This window comes from Lycorma delicatula, chromosome 4 (genome assembly GCF_047948215.1).
Source record: "Lycorma delicatula isolate Av1 chromosome 4, ASM4794821v1, whole genome shotgun sequence".
Classification (NCBI taxonomy): domain Eukaryota; kingdom Metazoa; phylum Arthropoda; class Insecta; order Hemiptera; family Fulgoridae; genus Lycorma; species Lycorma delicatula.
In genome coordinates, this window is record NC_134458.1 from 101,776,213 (window position 1) to 101,797,180 (window position 20,968).

The 20,968-nt window shown below is 30.1% G+C and overlaps 1 protein-coding gene and 1 long non-coding RNA gene across 2 annotated transcripts in view; one reads left to right on the top strand and one right to left on the bottom strand.

Annotated features, from left to right (window-relative positions):
- LOC142323708 (uncharacterized) overlaps positions 1–20,968 on the bottom strand; it is a 63,619-nt gene that overhangs the window by 25,857 nt on the left and 16,794 nt on the right. Inside the window, exon 2 of the mRNA XM_075363835.1 lies at positions 7,910–8,150. Within this exon, the coding sequence (XP_075219950.1) occupies positions 7,910–8,150 (241 nt within the window). The remainder of the gene's footprint in view (positions 1–7,909; positions 8,151–20,968) is intronic.
- LOC142323709 (uncharacterized) overlaps positions 7,567–20,968 on the top strand; it is a 42,256-nt gene continuing 28,854 nt past the window's right edge. The window contains exons 1-2 of the long non-coding RNA XR_012756155.1: positions 7,567–7,627; positions 10,335–10,536. This is a non-coding gene — a long non-coding RNA (uncharacterized LOC142323709). The remainder of the gene's footprint in view (positions 7,628–10,334; positions 10,537–20,968) is intronic.

Below are 20,968 nucleotides of genomic sequence, written 5' to 3' on the forward strand. Positions count from 1 at the left end.
CATAGTAAATACAACTGTAGAAGAAAATAATATCGTTCTACCAAATTAACTTAATATGGATAAATGGCTCACCGAACTAGTTCTAGGATAGATAGTCCTGCGATAGGAGAAGAAATTTAAATTTCTTTTCTCTTCCCCAATTCGTCATAAAGCTTTATATCTTAAATTTTATTTACTTAAAAAATTTTCAATTTATTTGATAATGTTGGACTTTGAAAGCCTGGATTATTTATATTTCTTTCTGTAAATATAACTGTCATAGAAATGCTGCTCCTATGTTTTATACAAATCGATAAAGAATAGAAAAAAGATTAAAACAAAATTATACAAATAATTAACATACCAAGTTAATATTGCTTGCGGAAAAAATGTGAACTAAAAATTCAAACCGCCAGCTGACACAAACATAAGCGTATTTGTTAGTACTATTTAATATAATGCATTATTAATATTTTTATTTGAATTCAGTACGGATATTAATATTTAATTTTGTATTGTTTATTTACGGAATTTTTAGTTACCATTAAATTTAAACATAAATAAAATTAATAAATCCACCTTACCAGCAATTAAAATATAAAATCTCAACATCTTTTGGTTCTTAAACCATCGTCTGTCATATAATACAGCCGTCGACTGTTATTTTATTATAATCTTGACTTTATTTTGTAATATTTTAATTCTCTGATGATGGTTTAAGAACCGAAAGATCTTGAGATTTAATATTTTGATTGCTGGTAAAGTGGATTTATTAATTTTATTTATTTTTATTTTATTAGATCATATCAGCGAAAACTATGTTTTAAGAAATTTACCATTAAATTTAGTCTAGTAATGTTTTTTGTTATTTTGTAGTGTACTAGCCGGTCTAGCTAGGAGAATTTGCCCCTTAGACCTCTGTTGTGATCGTTATCCTCAGTGAGAATAATTCTACTAATAAATATCAATTAAAGCTTGTTCAATTTATAAAAAAATATCAGTGTATAATAATTTCTTCAGAGCAATAGTTTGGTCACTACGGTATGCGACTGACTTTCGCCTTAAATCGTTCGGCTATACCAGCTTCGTCCAACACCCACCTTATGACACTTCCGGTCGCCACTCCCCCCCTCCGTTAATAGCCCTGATGGGCTTTAACAGGAGTCGTCTTTCGCCCTCTAAATCTTTACATCTCATAGTAATAAGCCAGGCTTTGTTGGGATGCCACCGATGTAAATGCCTCGGTAGATATTTACATCAGTGATTTATAACTCAGCTTTGCCTTCGCTGCAGGGCTCATCCGGACATCTTGAATGTCCTACATCGTTCCCCTCTGAACTAGCTAACCGAGTTCGCGGAAGCACGAACCCCGCGCCTAGTTCTACACTTTACAGAGCCAATTTGTGCATAAATGTCTCATAATACTCGAGAAAATTCAATAAATAACATACCACTAAAATGTTATACGCAACAACGAAATTTGTTTCTAGTTCCCTTAGTGAACTCAACTTTCAGTTCATACCCCTGACTTGGTTTAATTTAAGGATTCCGTTCCGATCTACCAGGAAGAGGCGAACAGACCTCTCCTTAACAGTCTGGTCATCCCAACCCCGTAGGGGAAGACACGCGAATTGTGACGCTTCCGGTCGCCACATCCTCCCCCTGTTCCTAGCCCTGATGAGCTTTAACGAGATTCAACAGTTTGTTCAGTACTGAACTCGAAACTTTGACTGATCTGATGTATGTGGATTTTAGAATAGTCAGCCTCCATCTTAAAAATTGTAGATAAGTGTAGCCGGGTTCCCGTCCTTCTTGCGGGTAAAGAAGTATTTTGCACGGTTCTTAGCGTTACCCGAAAAACACAACAAGGAGGTGCTCGTTCATCGTTTCTCATTGTTTTAATTTTATGTTTCTTAGTTCAATAACCGGAGACAGCTGCAGCCAGTCGCGTCGCATACACAGTAACAATGGCAGTGGCTGTGTTAGTTTTGTCGCCGAGCCGAACACCGTTGAACCTTTAAAGCTACTTTTATCGATAACTAAAAGAGATATAGGAAAAGAGAAACAGACATTTTTGTACAAAATTTAATTTAAAATACTGCAAGTGGTCTCCTAATTCGATTTGATCAACGGTTTGCCTGGCAAGAAACATAATTCGGATGTTACCGCAAGCTATAAAAACGGCCACCATCTTGAAACGATGAAAAGTTTCGTAATGGCAGTAGTTCTATGTTCTTCCCAGGTATAAAACCTATGTTCATGCAAAACTTCAGCTCAGTCGGTTGAGTAATTTTTGCGCGAAAGAGTAACAAACTCACAGAAACCATTAGATTTACACATGTGTGTGTGTGTGTGTGTGTGTGTGTGTGTGTGTGTGTGTGTGTGTGTGTGTGTGTGTGTGTGTGTGTGTGTGTGTGTATATATATATAATAATACCTCATTGACTTGTTATATTTATTTTATATTAGGAGGCATGACATCTGAAGCTTGTAGTCAAGCAGCTAATATGCTGTATATCAGGTGCGTCAAACTCAGTTTAAACATGGGCCATTTAATACAACTGGTAAGATTCACGCGGGCCACAACACATTTACAGATTTTCTTAAAATTGTATTTAGAAGTGAGGATTCAGGAATATGGATAGAATAATTAAAACACATTATATAATTAAGTGAATTTAGGCTAATCATTTATAATATTGATACATAATTGCTTTTTTTTATTTTATATAATTGCTTTTAATTTAATGTATCTATAAAAGTAAAATTAATTTTTTTTTCCGGAATTTTTTTTTTCCTTGACAGCGCTTTCCTCCTGCTAGTTTTCCAATATCTGGATTGAAAAACTGAGAACAGACAATCTTCATTATGGTAGATAGATGTTTATCAGTTAATCTTGATCTGTAGGCAGTTTTATTTAATTTCGTGAACAAAAATAGTTGCTCACACAAGTACGTACTCCCAAAATAGCATAAAATCTGTACAGCAAACCTTTTAATTTCCGGGTATTTTTAACCTAAATAAGAATATATTTTCGGAATTCCTACTTGTCGATATCTGTCTTTAAAAACCGAGTCGATTAATTTAGTTGTATTGAAGTGGGAGCGTTTTCAAAGGAAAAAGGACTAATAAAAAGAGAAAACATGTTTTGTTACTCTTTGAAATCATTATAACGTTTATCGAATTCATTTTTGATTCCTTCAATTTTACTACAATATTGTGAAAATGAAAAATTTTGATTTTTTGCTTTTAACTGCTCACACGTAGGAAAATAGTCAAAAGGTTTTTTGCAGATGATTTTTAAATAAAGTCAGTTTTTGTACAAGTTATTGCATCGTACATAATCGTTATTAATTGATCTTTGCCTTGCAATGTAATTATTCAGCTGACCTGTAATATCTGTTAAAAATTCCAGATCTTTTACCCACAAAGAATCTTTTATAATCGATATATTTTTGTTTTTTCATCTTTTATATCAGAAAATACAATTATTTCCTCCAAAAGCGGATAAAAGCTCTTAGGGACTGTGTGGCTGGACAGCCAACAAACTTCTGTGTAATAAGGAAGATCTTCGAATTCGGATTCTAAATCATTAAGGAACGAAGTAAGCTGGCGATGGTTAAGTACTCTCGGTCGAATAAAGTTGACTGTCTTTGTTACTGTTTTAAGTACTTCGTCCATTTTTAATATTTTTTAATAGAGAACTGGGTGAATAAGGCAATGAAAAGTTCTGATTTTTGGTTTATCTGGATATTCATCTTGTAATTTTCTTGGCACAAATCCTTTAATTTCACCTTTCATCAATTTAGCGTCGTCAGTTGTTACAGAAACAAGCTTGTCAAGAGGAAGATTAAATTTTCCTAAAATGCTCTATACAGTATCAAACATATCTTCACCAGTTGTAGTTCCATAAAAAGGGATAATTTCGAACAATTCTTTGGTGATCCTCATATTATTACCGCAACCACGAAAAAAAAACAGCAAATTGTGCTACATATTTCACATCTGTGCTTTCATCAATCGCAATTGAAAAGAACTGGACTTTGGTAGATATGTCCTGTAGTTGTGAACCAACGTCATCTGCCATTTCTGTCGAACACCGTATTTCTTGATAAAGATATATCTCGAAATGACTGTACCTTTTCTGGACAGACGAATTCGGCAGTTTTTATCATACAGTCCTTGATTAAAGAACCATCGGTGAATGATTTTTGAATGTTTTGCTAATAGATAACTTATTTGTAACTGGCTCTTGTTACTGATTTATTACTTTTCATGAATTTTGTAAGCACTCTTTGTTGCCTATTAAGTGAATTCTTCATTGTTTTTAATTTTTCTTTTCTTATTTTTCCTTCGAAGGACAAAAATTTTTCTTCGTGATTAGCGCTGTAATGTCGCTTAATGAAATATTCTTTAGTGACACTAACTGATTTTTTTGCAAATTAAGCAAGTTCTTTTATTGTTCACTTCCACACAATAATTGTTCAGCTCCCACCTTTCTTGAAATTTTTTTTCCTAGTCTTCAATTTTTCGTTTGTTATTTAGTGTTGAAAGTGACTTTTTCTGTAAAAAAAAATAAAGGTTTTAATTTTTATAAATTTACATAACTGCAATTATTTAATTTAAAAAAAAAAGTTATAAAAGAAACACAACCCACAAATTTTTAACACGCCGATCGAGACAAAGAAACTAGCGCAAATCTTTCGTTAAAAACATTAAAATAATCAAATTGAAAATATTTAAAATTATTGAACAAAATCATGAATAAAATGATTTAAGAAATAAATTAACAAAAGTGCTTAAATTTAGAGAAAGAATATGTGAAATCTATTACAAAATAAAGCAAATGAAAATAAATACCACTCACTTATCAATATACTCTTTAAGATGCGTATAATTTAATGCAAATTTTTAACAAAATATAACTATACTCATTTTCACTTACCTCATATGTTGTGACCTGTAAGTATAACAAAGTAACTAATAAAAAAACTCAAAATGTTGCACAGTTGACAAACGTGATGCGATGAATCAATCGTAATGGCTTCCCTCTAAAAGTGTTAGCTAGCGCTGCTGCCCGCTAGGTATCAGCACTACCATTCTTTTTCTTGTTTTAGCCTCCGGCAACTACCGTTCAGATAATACTTCAGAAGATGAATGAGGATGATATGTATGAGTGTAAATGAATTGTAGTCTTGTACAGTCTGTTCGACCGTTCCTGAGATGTGTGGTTAATTGAAACCCAACCACCAAAGAACACCGGTATCCACGATCTAGTATTCAAATCCGTGTAAAAATAACTGTCTTTACTAGGACTTGAATGCTGGAACTCTCGACTTCCAAATCGGCTGAATTTGGGATGTCGCGTTCACCACTAGACCAACCCGGTGGGTTAGGTAGCAGCACCATCCATATGGCTCTAACTCAGTTTTAACATGACGAAATTGTGTGTGCGGTATTGCCTCTACCTCTGCTAAGTGCTATTTTCTTCGTAACATATTGTTCTGTTTTCATTATTTTATTTCAGAGCGTCGGGGGCCACAAAAAATTACCTCGGGGCCGCCAGTTTAGCACCATAGCTATATATCAATGATTCTACAAACATTTCTCGTATCGGTTTTACAAAACGGAAAACTAAATCTGTTCATTATTCATTCATTTTACAATTTACATTAAGTAAAAATCTTATTTAACAAAGAAATTGTTATCACAAATCGATGTTAAATATAATAATTTATTTTATAATGTTAATTACAATTATAATAAAATTATCCTGAATTATTTCACTTGTAATTATTGTTTGAAAATATTATAGGTGTTTATAAATTTCAATAACGATAATTTATGGCCCAGCGATTAAAGAATACATATGGTGCATACGTTGAAAAACTTGAGAAATGTAAGTCAATACTTCCTTTTAAATGAAACAATTCTGTAAGTATGCGTTATTGTAATAAATGAATCATTCTAATTAGCTAACTAACAATAAAGACATACATCGATAATAACCATCACATACAAAATAAAAACAAGTATTATATGTATTTTATTTGTAGAATACATTAAAGTTGAAAGATTGGAATAATAATAATCGTTGATATGTGAGTGCGTTTCGCCAGTGCCACGTTTTGATTTTCTTGATTTATAGTAGTGTGTACATAGTATACATTAAATTTTTATTTGATCTATAGTTTGAAGCAGAATGAATGAACTTAAATCCACTGCTACACGCAAAAAATTAAGTCGACAAACCCGAGAATTAGTCAGTAATGCGTACGAATTTATGAAAGAAGAAACAATAAATTTGGATAGTCGGGAAATGACAAGTATATTATTCCAATTCAAAAGTATGAAGAAAGAAAAGCAGCTGGGTGTAAAATACCACGATCGTAAGTTCAAAGTGTAAGGAAACAAAAAAAGGATCTATTAAACAAATTAAAAGAAAATTCATCAGAGGCTTCCACTTTTAGTATAGAAACGAATTTCATCTCAAAAGAAAACAGTTGCCCACCGTTCCAAAATTGCTGGTACGTCTGAAAGATTGGGAAAAAACTGGAAGCAGTAGGAAACTTGTTATTGAACATCATTATATTAGGATAAACGAATACAATATATAAACGCGGTCAAAAAGTTCAGAACCAAAAGCAGGGCGATTGTATACCTTGCTGAAACGTATATTTTGTGTTGTCAAGTCATACCTCGACGAAATCATGGATGAATGCTTCAGGGGGAGAACTTCTAATTCCAATTTCTAAAGACTGTAGGTTGATTATATTATTATACAAGCTGGAGGGTGAAATGGGGTTTATTCCGGATACATTATTAATCTAGAAAGCGAGTGCAGCAACTGGCGACTACCACGACTCTATGAATGCAAATAATTACTTAAAATAGGCTGAAGAAAAATAAAATCTTTCCGAAAACTCCGTAATAATTTTAGGCAACGCATATTATCACAGAAAATTGCAAGAATCACCCACATCCAGTACAACAAAACAAGAAATGCAGTACTGGTTACGTAGTTATTGCATTTCATTATCATCTACTATGCTGAAACATCAAATATATGAGATAATTAAACTGTTTGGGAAATTCGGTATTTAGCGATTTGGATGATGACGTTCAATCATTTTAGTTTTTAGTTTTTGTATTATTTAATTTTTGTAAAATGTGCAGTAGCTTAGTATTTTATTTTTCTAAACATCTCATAAAACAATTTACATAAATTCATTTAATTACACTTCATTCAATTCAACACTGGACTAGCACAATATTAATTGATAATAAGATATTTTTCATAAAGTACGAGTATATTAGTACGAGTATATTATTAAGTACGAGTACATTATCGATTAAAAATTAATTATGTTATTTAATATTAAATAATATTATTTAATCTTGACATGATTAAAATTAAAATTAGCATTAACACGATTGAAATAATAAATATGTTAATAATAATAAATATCAGTATTGCAAACTTAGCGTAGTATATATATATATATACACACACACAAACGGTTCCATAGCGAACCGTATGTTACGCTAAACGGATATTAGAATGTCAGCTGGAGCAGGTTCAGTTGACGCAATGTTAAGTTTCAAGATTCATGCCCTTTACTATGCAACGGTTAATAACATAAACAAGGGTAAGTCCTAAATTTGAGTAAATGTTTGTATATTCATTGCGAAAATAGAAATGTTAATAATTTGATAAAGAGAAAAAACCAGGAAGAATACTTTTCAATCACAAGCTGTTCTAGTTCACATTTTTCTACAAATTTTCGCAATTTTTTTTTCTAAAATTAAATTGGTTGCGCTGTTGATCGCAGCGCTGTGCCGGTCAAATCCAGACGCAATGTTAATTTGGAATATAGTAAATGAAATTAATTAAATATGCAAGAATGATTAAGTAATTTTTTAAAACTTACATCTAATCGATCAGCAATTTTAAGTGTTTTTAATATGTTTATAACAACATTGTTTACTTCAGTAATTCCTCTTACACAAGTAATACCTTGAATAGTTTGACTTAAATGCGGGTCACCTAAAACTGTTAATATTGCAATTGCGTCATCTACACCACCATCTGTATCGATAATAATTCTTTCTTTTCTTACTATTTCTGCTGAATTTGTTGGATTTGGTTTGACTAAAATCACAGCTAGAACACTGTAAAAAAAAAACAAAAAAAAACCACTTATTAATTATTAATAAATTTGATAATATAAGAAAAAGTTATTCTGAACAAATTTATTAAAATAAATTGGAAAACATGATTAAATTAACAAAATGTTTACAAAAAATTTATTTAAAATCTAAACCTAGATGGTAATTTCGATTGTTAAACAACCATAATCAGTAGATTGGAATAAAGTATAAGTAAAAAAGAAAAAAAGAAATAAATGAAAAACGAAGACCTAATAATAACAAAAATAGATTATTATGAAATACTTAGGGTCTTATTTCGATAACGGACATATTCTTAATTTTCATTTTCGGAATTACTAATTTGGTTATGGTTTAAGTAATAACGTACGGTATTAAATTGTTAATGTTTTTCTTATCTGTCGTTGTAGTTATTATATTTTAATCCATCTTATCTTATTATAGTAATATCACTAACTGTTTACTATTCGGTGCAGTCATTTCAATCGTTAACCTATGTGTTTGCTCTGTATTCGTCATTATTATTTTCATCCGACATCGTATTCATGACTTAATCCGTGAGTTGTTAGATAAAAAAACATGCTGTTAGTTTTTTACAAGGTAAAAGGAATTTCATAATCCTAAAAGGATTGCGAACAGGCGGGAATGGTCTAAACGTGAAAATAGATGAATTGCTTTTTTCAAGTTGAAAATACAACGTAGGAACCATTTACCCTCAGCAGTATATGTTTGCGATAATTTGCAGGGAAAAAAAGAATGTTTCGTATATGCTGTTCCCGATCGAACGAAAGACACGTTATTAAGTGATAAACGGGATCATGTTGTTAGACCTAGGACGAACGTAATTTCTGATTGTTGGCTGAGTAACGACACCATACTTAATCTACAAGATTACAGTTTTACACATTAAATTGTTAATCACTTTGTTAACTTTCGAGTCGCAATAACCGAAATTGATTATAACCAGTTTTGAAACAGATAAATTCAATCTGTTTTAGGGTTTAGATTTCATTAATCATCATTCCTCAATTTTTGTAGTACTATTTTTCTTGAGCATGACTGTACCGTTTTAGCGACGAATTAGATCACCTATGATTGTTATGGTTGTATAAGGATTTATTATTTTGCATAAAATAAATCCTTAAAAATTATAAAAATACGTAATACCTTCAAATTGTTTTTATGGGTCTACTGTATTTATTACTGTATATCCTAAGCGTTCCATGTAATTCTCCTTAACTTTTCTTGATGTTGTTTTTCTTTCAGTAGTCACTAAATATTTTTTCGTAGAGTATCTTCAATATCCTTCGCTGCTGAATTGAAGTAGTGTATAAAAACACATTGTTTCATTGCAGAAAGTGATACATTAATCTTTATGTACCCTTATGGTTGTGACACGTATAAACCACCTGAGGTATAAAAGGCGCTAGTTAGAATTGTTTTCTCTGAGAATAATGATGTTTGTTATATAGCCAGTCCCCGTATGATTAACAAAATGAAGGTATCACTTGTAGTGTTCGATATCATGTGCATTTCAATCGGCTTAGCATGCTGATATACAAATATATATTTGTCTGAATGAAAAATGCAACGGAAAATCTTTTCGTTCCAAATATTCTCTTTAATAAGTCTGGCATGGGATGCTGGTTAATAGGATGAATGTTTATGTATTTTTGTTTTGATTTTTTTTTTGCCACCTTTGAAGATAATTTACATAAATCTTTTATGTCCTTTATTCTTTTTTCATGCATCAGCTTAAAAAATTAAGAAGGTCTTTTCTTTTCAGGAATAATATTAGAGAACATTTAAATTGTATCTATTTGTATTCTGATGATAATTTTCTTGGAATCTATTTTAGCTGATTTCAACAGTCAATTTAAAATACAATTCGTTATCTATATTAGTAGACTTATAGTAAGTACCTTTTGTATAAAAATAAAAGTTGATTAACACTTAAATATATCTTAAATGAAATTAAAATATATATCGCAATTTCAACAAGTAGAATTCTGAAATATACTTTGTAGGTCATAGCAGTTTTATTGACGTTCGTTAAAATTGAATATTAAAAAAAAATTTATAATTTTTTATTTATTTAAGTACCGCATTTGAATTATTAAAAAAGTATGATTAAATTTTTTGGAATGAATATAAATATATCTTCTTTTCTTTTGTTTAATACATTAGCATTTTCTACTTTGATAAAGAAGGTATTATATTAGCCATATCCAGACAACTCCATACGGAACTTGGAGTGTAAGGATAGGTTTTGCAGAAACGTAATATAATCTATATAAAGCAACATGTCCTGCTGACAGAATCATCAACACCCAGCAAAAACTACTGAAAATAAATTGATGAAAATTTGTATACATGTTCTTCTTACGGTGTAAGTACATAGTAAGAAAAGTTTTTTTGAAATTCCAAATTTAAAGGATTAAAATACTGTAACAATGAAATTTACTTTTTTCCAGTTTCTGTGTAACTAATGAAGATATCAACTTGATTTTTGGTGTGTGTGATCTTCATGTGAATATTAATTTTTATATTTTTCTAAATTTCACCTTAAAAGGATTGAAGAAAAGTAATAAAAATAGTTTAAACAATGATTGAAAATTTTCCCCATTAAATTAAACGATTTAAAAAAAGTGGTGTTAACCTCCTAGTGGTGGGGTAACGTTAAGAACCAGGCGAAATACATTTTTACTCTTCGGGCCCCGTACTGACCAAACTGTTGCTCTGAAGAAACTACAATACACTGATATTTATTTATAAATTGAGGCTTAATTTTCATTTATCATTATTATTCTCACAAGCATGAGTTCAATGAACACAAGAGGGTCCAGGGGACAAAGCTCTTGGCTAGACGGCAAGGGGGGGGGGGGGGTGATGTGAAGCCTGACTTACTAAATATATCCTGATCGCGACTGGAAATCCAAGTAACCATATAGCGCGGGCGAAGCCACCAAGGAGGTTGATAACACTCATATGTGAAGTATACAAGGTTGCTATTAAAAAAAATTGCGGATGAAGCCGCGACGGGGGAAAGCTAGTTATATATAAAATAATTATGTTACTTAGAGACAGGAAAATTGATATTTTTTTTTTTAAGAAAATTTAATAAACCGTATTTAATGAACCGTAGCATTATTAGTTTTCAGTTGTCAGCAAATTAAATGTAATTAATTCCAAATTAAATTAATTGTAATTAAAATGAAATCTTAACTTGCTCTACTTTATTAACTTAAATTAGCTACTTTTTCCGATGTTTCTGAAATATTAAAAATATTTTTTTGGTGTAAGTGACAATTTTTCTGGTCGGTCTACCTTCCGTACAAAAAAAAATCACGAAATACTGTAAAACAACACCTTTTAAATTTATTTTTAATTATCAACTTTTATAAGACGGACAACAAATAAAAAATATTTACAAATTAATCCTAATCTGTAGGTTAATTCATGTATCGAAAAAAGCAGGGAAAATAATTTTAAAAATATTTATTTTACACTTTTATTTAAGTCAGAATCAGTTTAATATTTTATAGTTATTTTCATTTAAAATTTTTATTAAAAAAGTATGGATGGGCCTACAAAAACTGTTTACGTATGAAATGAAGATGTTTGCAAGAAATTCAAAACTTTTTTGCTGTTTGCATAAAAAAAATTCGTATCTTGTTAAAATTCAGAAAAGGAAAATATGTAAAATTATCAGAATGACAACAGAGCATAAACCATACTGTTACCAATAAAATAATAAACTAACGCAATAAAATAGGTTGTTGAATACAAAAAAAATTATATATGTAAACAATATAATTTTTTTAAAAACTTTCACTCATGCTATACGGATAAAAATTAACGGAACTACCAGAACTGCCCCTACAAAATAAAAAAAGGTCATGGAAGAGAACTGTTTCAGATAAAGATTAAGATTTGAACAAACCTAAAAATAGATCTACGGATCGAATTAAAAACCTGATTATTTTTTAGGAATTTTGTAAATTAATTTTTAAAAGAAGCATTATCCTGTAAATAGCTTTTATCCTCTTCTATTTAGGTTACAAGCATCTCTTTTAATAATGTGAAGGTATTAATGTTATTAAATATCTAATTGCTTAAAATCAGCTCCAACAACTACATCTGAATAATAATTTAATTATGTATTGGTTTTTAAACCCTTTTTGTGGTTAATAATTTTTCTCAAGTAAGAAATATTTGCAAATAGGTTTGAATAAAATGAAAAACGTATTTTCTAAGTGTTTGTAATATAATTATACTATTTCTATGATGAGAGAACGAATGAGTGACAGAAAGGGAGGAAAGAGTCATTAATTTTATGAAAGAATAGTTAATAATAGTTATAATATAAGAAAACTGAAAGAAAAGAATTCTCGCTCGAATATATCAAATCTGATGTTCAAAGAGATCTGACAACGTTGCGTTTGCGGTCTCCTTCATCGTCACATCCACCACGTAATAAAAAATGAAAAACATTTGTAGAAAAATATATACTCATTTTAATATTTTAAATTATAATTTACTTAAGTTGATTATATAGCTTATGTAGTAACAATTATATTTGTGGAAGTATTTTCTCTTCATAATGAGTATTAAAAAATATATATTTATATATATAAAAATTGGTAGTTTCAGATTCGACAGGTCTGTGGAATAATATTTCAAAATTTGAAACAATTTAATTATACATTTTGTGAATTATAATCAGCCAAAATGAGATATTCGAAATCAGGTTCTAAATATGTTTAATTTACCTTAAAAAATACCCTCAGTACATAAGTATAATGAACAGGCTTGTTCTTTATATTTATTTTATGAAAATCTTTTCCAATTCAGAATTATTTTTCTTCAAACCTGACTACATATAATACAGGGTGTCCCATATAAAACGAAACCCATCAATCACTCATCCATGAAATTTCAAAAGTCAAGCTTACTCCCCTACTCGTTACTGAAATGGACTTGTCCAACATCTGAACATCGCGGCGACACAGTAGAACACTACCGATAGTAACAACAATGCAATCATAACGTTCAGTGTATTGCTAGAAACAAGATGGTGTTTTCGCTAGATGAACGTGTTTTCATTGTTGAGTCGTACTTCAGTACGAAATCAGTGGTTGCAGTGCAAGATTTGTTTCGCCATAAGTACCCAGATAAACCATCACCTAACAAAACATCAGTATTAAGGTTAGTTGCAAAATTTAGAGAGACCGGTTCTGTTAATAACAAGGAACACAAAAGAATTGCGTCAGTGTTGAATACAGATACAGTCACTGAAATCAAAGACCGATTACTCGCCTCGCCAAATAAATCGATCAGACGTTTGTCTGCTGAAATTAATTTGTCTAAACCAATTGTTCGTCGGGCGACCAAACAATTACAATTACGACCTTATCGCATTCAAACGGTTCATCAACTTCTTGAGCCCGACAAAGAAAAACGGCTACAATATTGTCAATGGTTCCGTCGATTTCTGCGTGAGGGAATTAATGCGAATTCCCTCGCATTAAATTTCTGCGAATTTCATCTGTGAAAAATAAAATTCGTTATTTTCCAAAGATGAAGCACGGTTTCATTTGGATGGCTACGTAAACAGCCAAAACAGTAGAATTTGGAGTGCTGAAAATCCCCAAGTTTATCACGAAAAACAATTACACCCGCAGAAGTTGGGCGTGTGGTGCGCGATATCGCGGAAGAAAATAATCGGTTCTATTTTTTTCGAGTACACCATTAATGCAGAACGATATCAGGATATTTTATTTCAGTTCATCGCACTCTTGGAAGACGAAGACAGATACTGCTGGCTACAACATGACGGTGCGACATCGCACTACGCAGTTTCAACTTCTGATTTCGTTGAGGAATTCTTTGGTAATCGTGTTATCGGTCGAGGCTTGTGGCCACCATGATCTCCAGATTTGACTGCGGTGGATTTTTTCTATGGGGTTACCTCAAAGAAAAAGCCTACAGCAACAAACCACGAACACTTGAACAATTGAAAGTCAATGTTGAACAAGCTGTATTAAATATCCAGCCACAAACTTTGAAAAAAGTTGCAATAAACGATGTAAAAAGAATTGAAGCTTGTATTCAAGAAGATGGCGGCCACTTCCAACATTTACTCTAAAGGTAAGGTAATGGATGGGAATAATAAAAATTACATTTACATTTACACATGCCTTTTTATTATTTCAGTACCTACCAATATAAGGTTGGGTTGCGTTTTATATGGGGCACCCTGTATTTAATGGGTTTTATGTTTAAATTATTTAATGTTTAATCGGTTTTCTCGTAGAAAATGATTTTTCTACATTAATTAGTTCATATATTTCACATTGGGCAAAACTGTTGATTTCATTTTTATTTTTGGTTTGTCTTTTTACTTTTCCGTCTAGATAGCGCTGTAGAAGAGCTAAAGCTCTGCAAGGGAAAGTATTGTAATCGGTCCGAGTTAGACGTATGTTTTGTCCGAGTTGGTTTTCACCGGATCTTGACGTTCGACACCTAAGGAACCCGAAAAAATAAAAAAACCGGATGGAAATTTTCCGGATGTTAATGTTCGTATGTACGTGTGTGGGTTCAGTGTTGGCCTCTAAATCACCTTATATCTCCACAACTACCGGACCGATTTTGACCAAAATCGGTCAGATTACTTCTATATATAAGGCATTGATTCCATTAAATTTTCAACATAAAAGGTCACGGGGGTAAGGCTGTAGAGCAAGGTCACCCTCAGTAGTTCGAGATTTAGTCCAGTTAAGTTCATATTTTTCTTAGGCGCATTTGTTAATTAAAAAATAACAATTTTGCAAAATCGCATTCTCACCACGAAAAATGCTCTTAACTACTGCTACATTCGACATCACAGGTGAACGGTAGAATTAAATAAATGAATAATATTTAAAGTGTAAAAAAGTAACTCGATCTGACCTGGTCTCGAACTCGATCGCCCGATTGAATCGGTACCTAGTGCGTTAAGCCTCGTGGCTACACCAGTCTGCCGATCGTAGAAGCGAAATTTGTTCTATGTAAGTTGTGAAATTATATTGATTTAGTTTGTTCCGACCGTCGCCGCTAGTACCGCCACACTGCGCGATTTAAATACGGTGTGTACGCGCGCGCGCACTTCAGTTATAATCATTGAATTAAATAAACGGAAAAATATTTCATTTAAATTAAATTATAAATATTTTAAATTAAGTTGTGTGTAAGCCGTGCATCAGAACAATCCACAGTTGTAGGACTTTCCCGTCACGCGGCTAAAGCCGCTGTTAGCCGCATTCCATTGGCTTTAGCCACGTGACAGGAAAGTCCTACAGCTGTGTTATCAGCTTTTTTTTCATTACTTCGATCTGCTTTTGAGATGATTTTTGTCATAGGCAGAGAACTAAGTATATATATTATCCCATTTTTTTACCGTAGATTCTCTCTTCTTTCCTCATTTAATTATAATTATTTTGTAATTTGAAGTCATACATTGTCAGTGATTTAATGGAAAAGTTTTGAAAATTTGAAATGGTGATTCGCCAATTTTCTTTGTAACAACAATTTTTGTAAATTCTCATATAATTTCGAATTTGCTAATAAAAAGATTAATAATATTAAATTTTGCTGAAAGTTTCATGCCATAATTTTTAATTTAAAATATTTAAATGTGTAATCTCATGCTCTTGTATAATTAATATAAATAATAATATAGTTAATATATATATATATTAACATAAATAATAGATAACAAAATTCTAATTTATCTCATTACTCACGATTGATGTGAACAAAAGTTATATCATCAGTTGAATCTTTTTTTTTAACTTGATGAAAAAATTAAGTTCATATTTTTTGCAGAACTTCGTTTTTAATTTTGATCATTCATTTAAGAATTTCTTTTACCAAAACCATTTTTAAAATTAACTCTTAATATTAAATAGTTACTTAAATTAAGTTACTAAAAGTTATATTTTGATGCTGCTTCTTTTGTTTCTTTTTCTGCTTAGCTACCGGAACCACCGCAAGGTATTTCTTCAGAGGATGATATGTACGAATGACATTAGAACATTAATTCATTACAGTATGAAGGACTGTAAATGACAGTCCATTTGCATCCGTATAAAAGTAACTGCCTACTAGGATTTGATTACTAGATCGCGGATACCGATGTTCTTTGGTGCTTGGGTTTCAATTAACCACATGTCTCAGGAATGGTCGACCTTGAGACTATGCAAGACTACACTTCATTTACATTCATACATATCATCATCATTCATCCTCGGAAGTAACACCTTATGGTGGTTCCGGAGGCTAAACAGAAAAAGTGAGAAAAGTTTCACATACAACCACTTTATAATTACAGTGCGCTCCACGCTTTTCTTTTTAATCATGCATGAATAGAAAATTCTTTTAAAAGTAATTTTCTATAAATTATTTTTTTTTAAAGTAATATTCTTGAAAATAAAAAGTATGAATTGTTTTGTTTTGTTTTTTCTTCTTTTTTTTTTTGATATTTATCTATTACTTTTGAAGAAAGTCGTGTTTGGGAAAGAAAGTCGTGTGTCGGGAAGTAAAAAAGGTTTTTACTTCCTTGTGTGAAGTAAAGGAAGTATTGTGATCGCTAAAAATTTCGGTTTTCAGATTTTAACGGAAATATCCATTTTGACCACCCCTGAATCCTTTTGACTAGTTTCGGCGTGACGTCTGTATGTACGTATGTCTGTATGTCTGTATGTACGTAACTCAGAAACTATTAAAAGTTGAAATTTTGGATTTAGATTGTTGTAACATCTAGTTGTGTACCTCCCGTTTTGATTGCAACCGACTGAACCAAAAGTATCCAAAAAAGCCCAAAATCCCCAAAAAATCTGGTTTTCGACTTTTTCTTAACTGCAGTAATAAGCCCTCACTGAGAGCTTTTCAACGATATATCATAAGAAGTGACACTTATTTTCATTGGTTCCAGAGTTATAGCCAAATAAAATTTTAATTAATGAAATATTTGGATCAAGGGGGAAGGCATATCGGTTCGATTCGAATCTCCTTTTTTTTATTTAAATATATTGATTTATTAATAATTATTAACTTCTGATTGTAAAAAACGTTTTAAAATATATAGTAATTCAATAATAACAATAAAAAAAATAGTATGAAAAAATATTAGAAGTTATTAGTTAAATAAAATTCTATGTAATTTAAAAATGTGTATATGTAATTTAATAGGCGTATAAGTAAGGTGTCCACATGACTTTCTTAATATTTCCACAATAAAAAATATAAAAAAATTTCCACAAATATGTTTTATCGGAAAAATCTATATATTATTAAATTGTTTATATTGATTACTGTTATGATAGATTGGTTTGACGAACGTTTAATAACATTTTATATATATAGAAGACCAAATATTGATGAAGGATTTGAGATAAAATAAAAAAGAAATTATGAAAAATTATTTTTAGTTAAAAACGACCACAAAACAAAGAAATGTGTTTATTACTATGAACATTTAGAAGACTGGAAGGCTAGGTTAATTTGTGTAACCAATACTGCCTGTCACTTTTACTTATAGAATTAAGTTTTCATTGCTATAAATGTAAAAATACTATTTTACAACGTTATTGTTATTGTTTAGTAATAGAATTGTATAAAAAAAAACATATTTAAGATAAGATTTACTTTTATAATAATGTTTATTTTACATTATGTTATTTACAAGCACGTGTATACATAATTACACAAAACTGAATTGATTTAAATTTTGTAATGTGAATTTTTCCTATTTATTACTGTTAAGCTTTTATTGAAAAGTGAGAGTAATACAAAGAAAAAAATTACTATTCCTACATTTATTAAAATAATAATAATAATAACGATGATGATGATTAATAATAATATTGACAATATAAATCGTTTTACGTTTATTAAACTGAAATAATCTTGATAAGCCTATATTTACTCTTTTTTTTTTCGAGAGAAAGTAAATATTCATTTTTTTTACGCTAAATGTACAAATTAATTACAAATATTATTTATTCTGTTTTTTCTTTGATTGTTATTGAGTGATAAATATTTATACTAAAATATTTTATACTTGTGACTTTTGAACACTTTTTTTTTAATTTTGTAATGAAATTAAATCTCATTAAATTATTTTCACTATAGGTTATTATCCCAGTTTTATAAGGTAATAGATTTTGCCTGACAGTTCGAATTTTTTCAGCGTTTGAAGTAGCTAGTTTTGATTTTGATTTTCTTTTTTAATGGGTCATTTTCAACTAAAAATAAAATTTTTAGTTTATTTAAAATCTTTCTTCAGTATTTGGTCTTACATATATACAGGTATTTCATTTTAATGGCCCCAGGGGATTTTTTCGTAAACTACGCACAAAACAAATTACCTAAACAAAAGTTACTCAGATTGGAGGGGGACACTTCATGGTGACCTTGTATTTGACCTTGACCGTTGTTTCAAGGTTAGCACATTTTTTCAAATGGAATGACCTATTTTCGACCTTATCAATGAAAAGAGCAGAAAACTTTATATTGGAATATGCATCACACGTATGACCTTGGACCTATTTGAAAGTCATACGGCTAACCATACGGGTGATAGTGTTACACGGAAATAGTGTTTGAAATAAGCCGATCAAAAAAGTAGTATTGTAAAAAGTACAAATTTATTAAAAAAAAAAAAAATAGTAAAATAAAAAAAAAGTAAAAAAAGTTCTAAAAAACTTTTTACAAGTTATAAAAAAATTAAATCGTTAAAAATTATACGAAATTGTAAAATAAAATAGCCTTAAAAAGTCATTAAATATTCTTGCACAATTTTCCCTCATTAAAAATACTTTTTTAAAAATTCACAACAATTAATTTTATAAATATTGAGATTGAAAAAACTAAAAACGATTTTTTCAATTTTTTTTTAATTTGGAAGCGCAAGTATCAAGGGAGTTCTTTATTGGTTGTTATGATTATCAAAATAAAATTAAAGTATCAAAATTCCCAAATTTAAAATAATAAATTTTTGATGTTAGGGGTTTCCTTTCTTTAGGGTGAAAATTTGGGAAAAAATTATGAATTAAGAAGTGATCCCTAACAAAAAAAATTATTTTAAAAGAGAATAATTTAAAAAAGTATAACATTTATTAAAGTAATGAAAATAATTGCTTTTCATTTTGGTCCGGAATACAAAATAGGTATCAAAGCTACTTTAATTTTAATAGCCCTTAAAATGATGAAGAAAAATATAAAAACACAATGTAACATTAAAAATTAAAAGAGCAGAGCTTAAAACACAAAAAAATGTATATTCAATTTTAAGTGGTTGGATTAATTTTCTTTTAAAACTTGTTTTTTTATTATTTATATATGCATTGTAGGTAATAAATTTGCATTAATAAAACTTTCTCTAAAATGCCTCTAAAAAAAATCGGATTTGGCTTTTTCGCGATATCCCCCACTCCCTTTACGAATTTTGAAAAAAAAATGGTCAGTGCCCCATATGTGAGCCAAATTTGAAGGAAATCGGTTACGTCAATCCTGAGATATAAGGAAATATAATCATATATGCACGTATGTACACGTACATACGTGCATACATATATTTTTTTGGTCTAGATGAATTGGTTGGAATCTAAAGATCTGCAAAAACCCGATATCCCATTTTTGACATATTCACTATACTTTCCCTTTTGTAGCGGAAAAGTAAAAAAAAATATAAAATTATTTATACTTTTTGAAAATTAATGCTTATCATTTATAAAGTAATGCCTATCATTTTAAAATGTTACAATTATTATCTTCATAAACGTTTTATCTTGATCAAGTTATGGAATTAAAAGTTTTTCTTTAAATTTAATATTATCCAGTTATTTATATATATATATATATATATATATATATATATATATATATATAAGAATCACAATAAAACAAAAATAGATGAAAATTCGTTTGAATAGATTTATTTTAATTTAATTTTAAGTTATGAGAAGATAAAAAACAGGTTAAAAAAATTTATGAATTGATTCAACAAATTCGATTTTGTTAAAAATAACGAGTGTACTGGTTATTTTATAATTAATCTTCTTTTAACTAGTAATATAAATAAATTTTATGCATGCGGTCAATACTTTGTACAAAGGTTCCATCGGTTATGCACGCTTCGAGAAAATTTTCTAAAGGTTCTTTTAATAAATAATAATGGTTTAAAGGAAAGTTGTTGCCTCTTTCCAAGCATATCAAAATATACAGAGTGATTCAGGAGGAAAGGGACATAATTTGGAAACTGATTTTTCTAGAGCTTGAAATAAGGAAAAGGTTTCATACAAACGTTAGTCCGCAAACGCTTTGTTATCGAGTTAGGTTAGCGAAAAATTTCGCCCGGATCCAGTTGCCCCGGTGAAATGAGGTCGTTCTGAAATTTTTCAGTTGATGTTATTTTTATTTTTCATAATATTTATTACATCAGTTTTCTCAAAATTAAATTCTGTATAAGTTTTGTTAATAAAATTTACGCAATTTTTAGTCATTTAACGAAGTTATCGTATTTCAAATCTAAAAAAAGAAAACATGTTTTTGGTCTCCGAATTTTTCTATTTTAAGTTGGATATCATGAAAACTACTGGAGATACAATTCTAGGACCTGTTTTTTCAGGTCAATAACATAAGAAACCATCAAGCTTATCCCTTATACAATGTCTTAAAAATATTAGTATGACCTCATTTCACCGGAAGAACTGAAATCCGGGCGAAATATTTCGTTAGCTGTAACTCGGTAAGAAAGAGTTTTCGGAAATTTGTTTGTA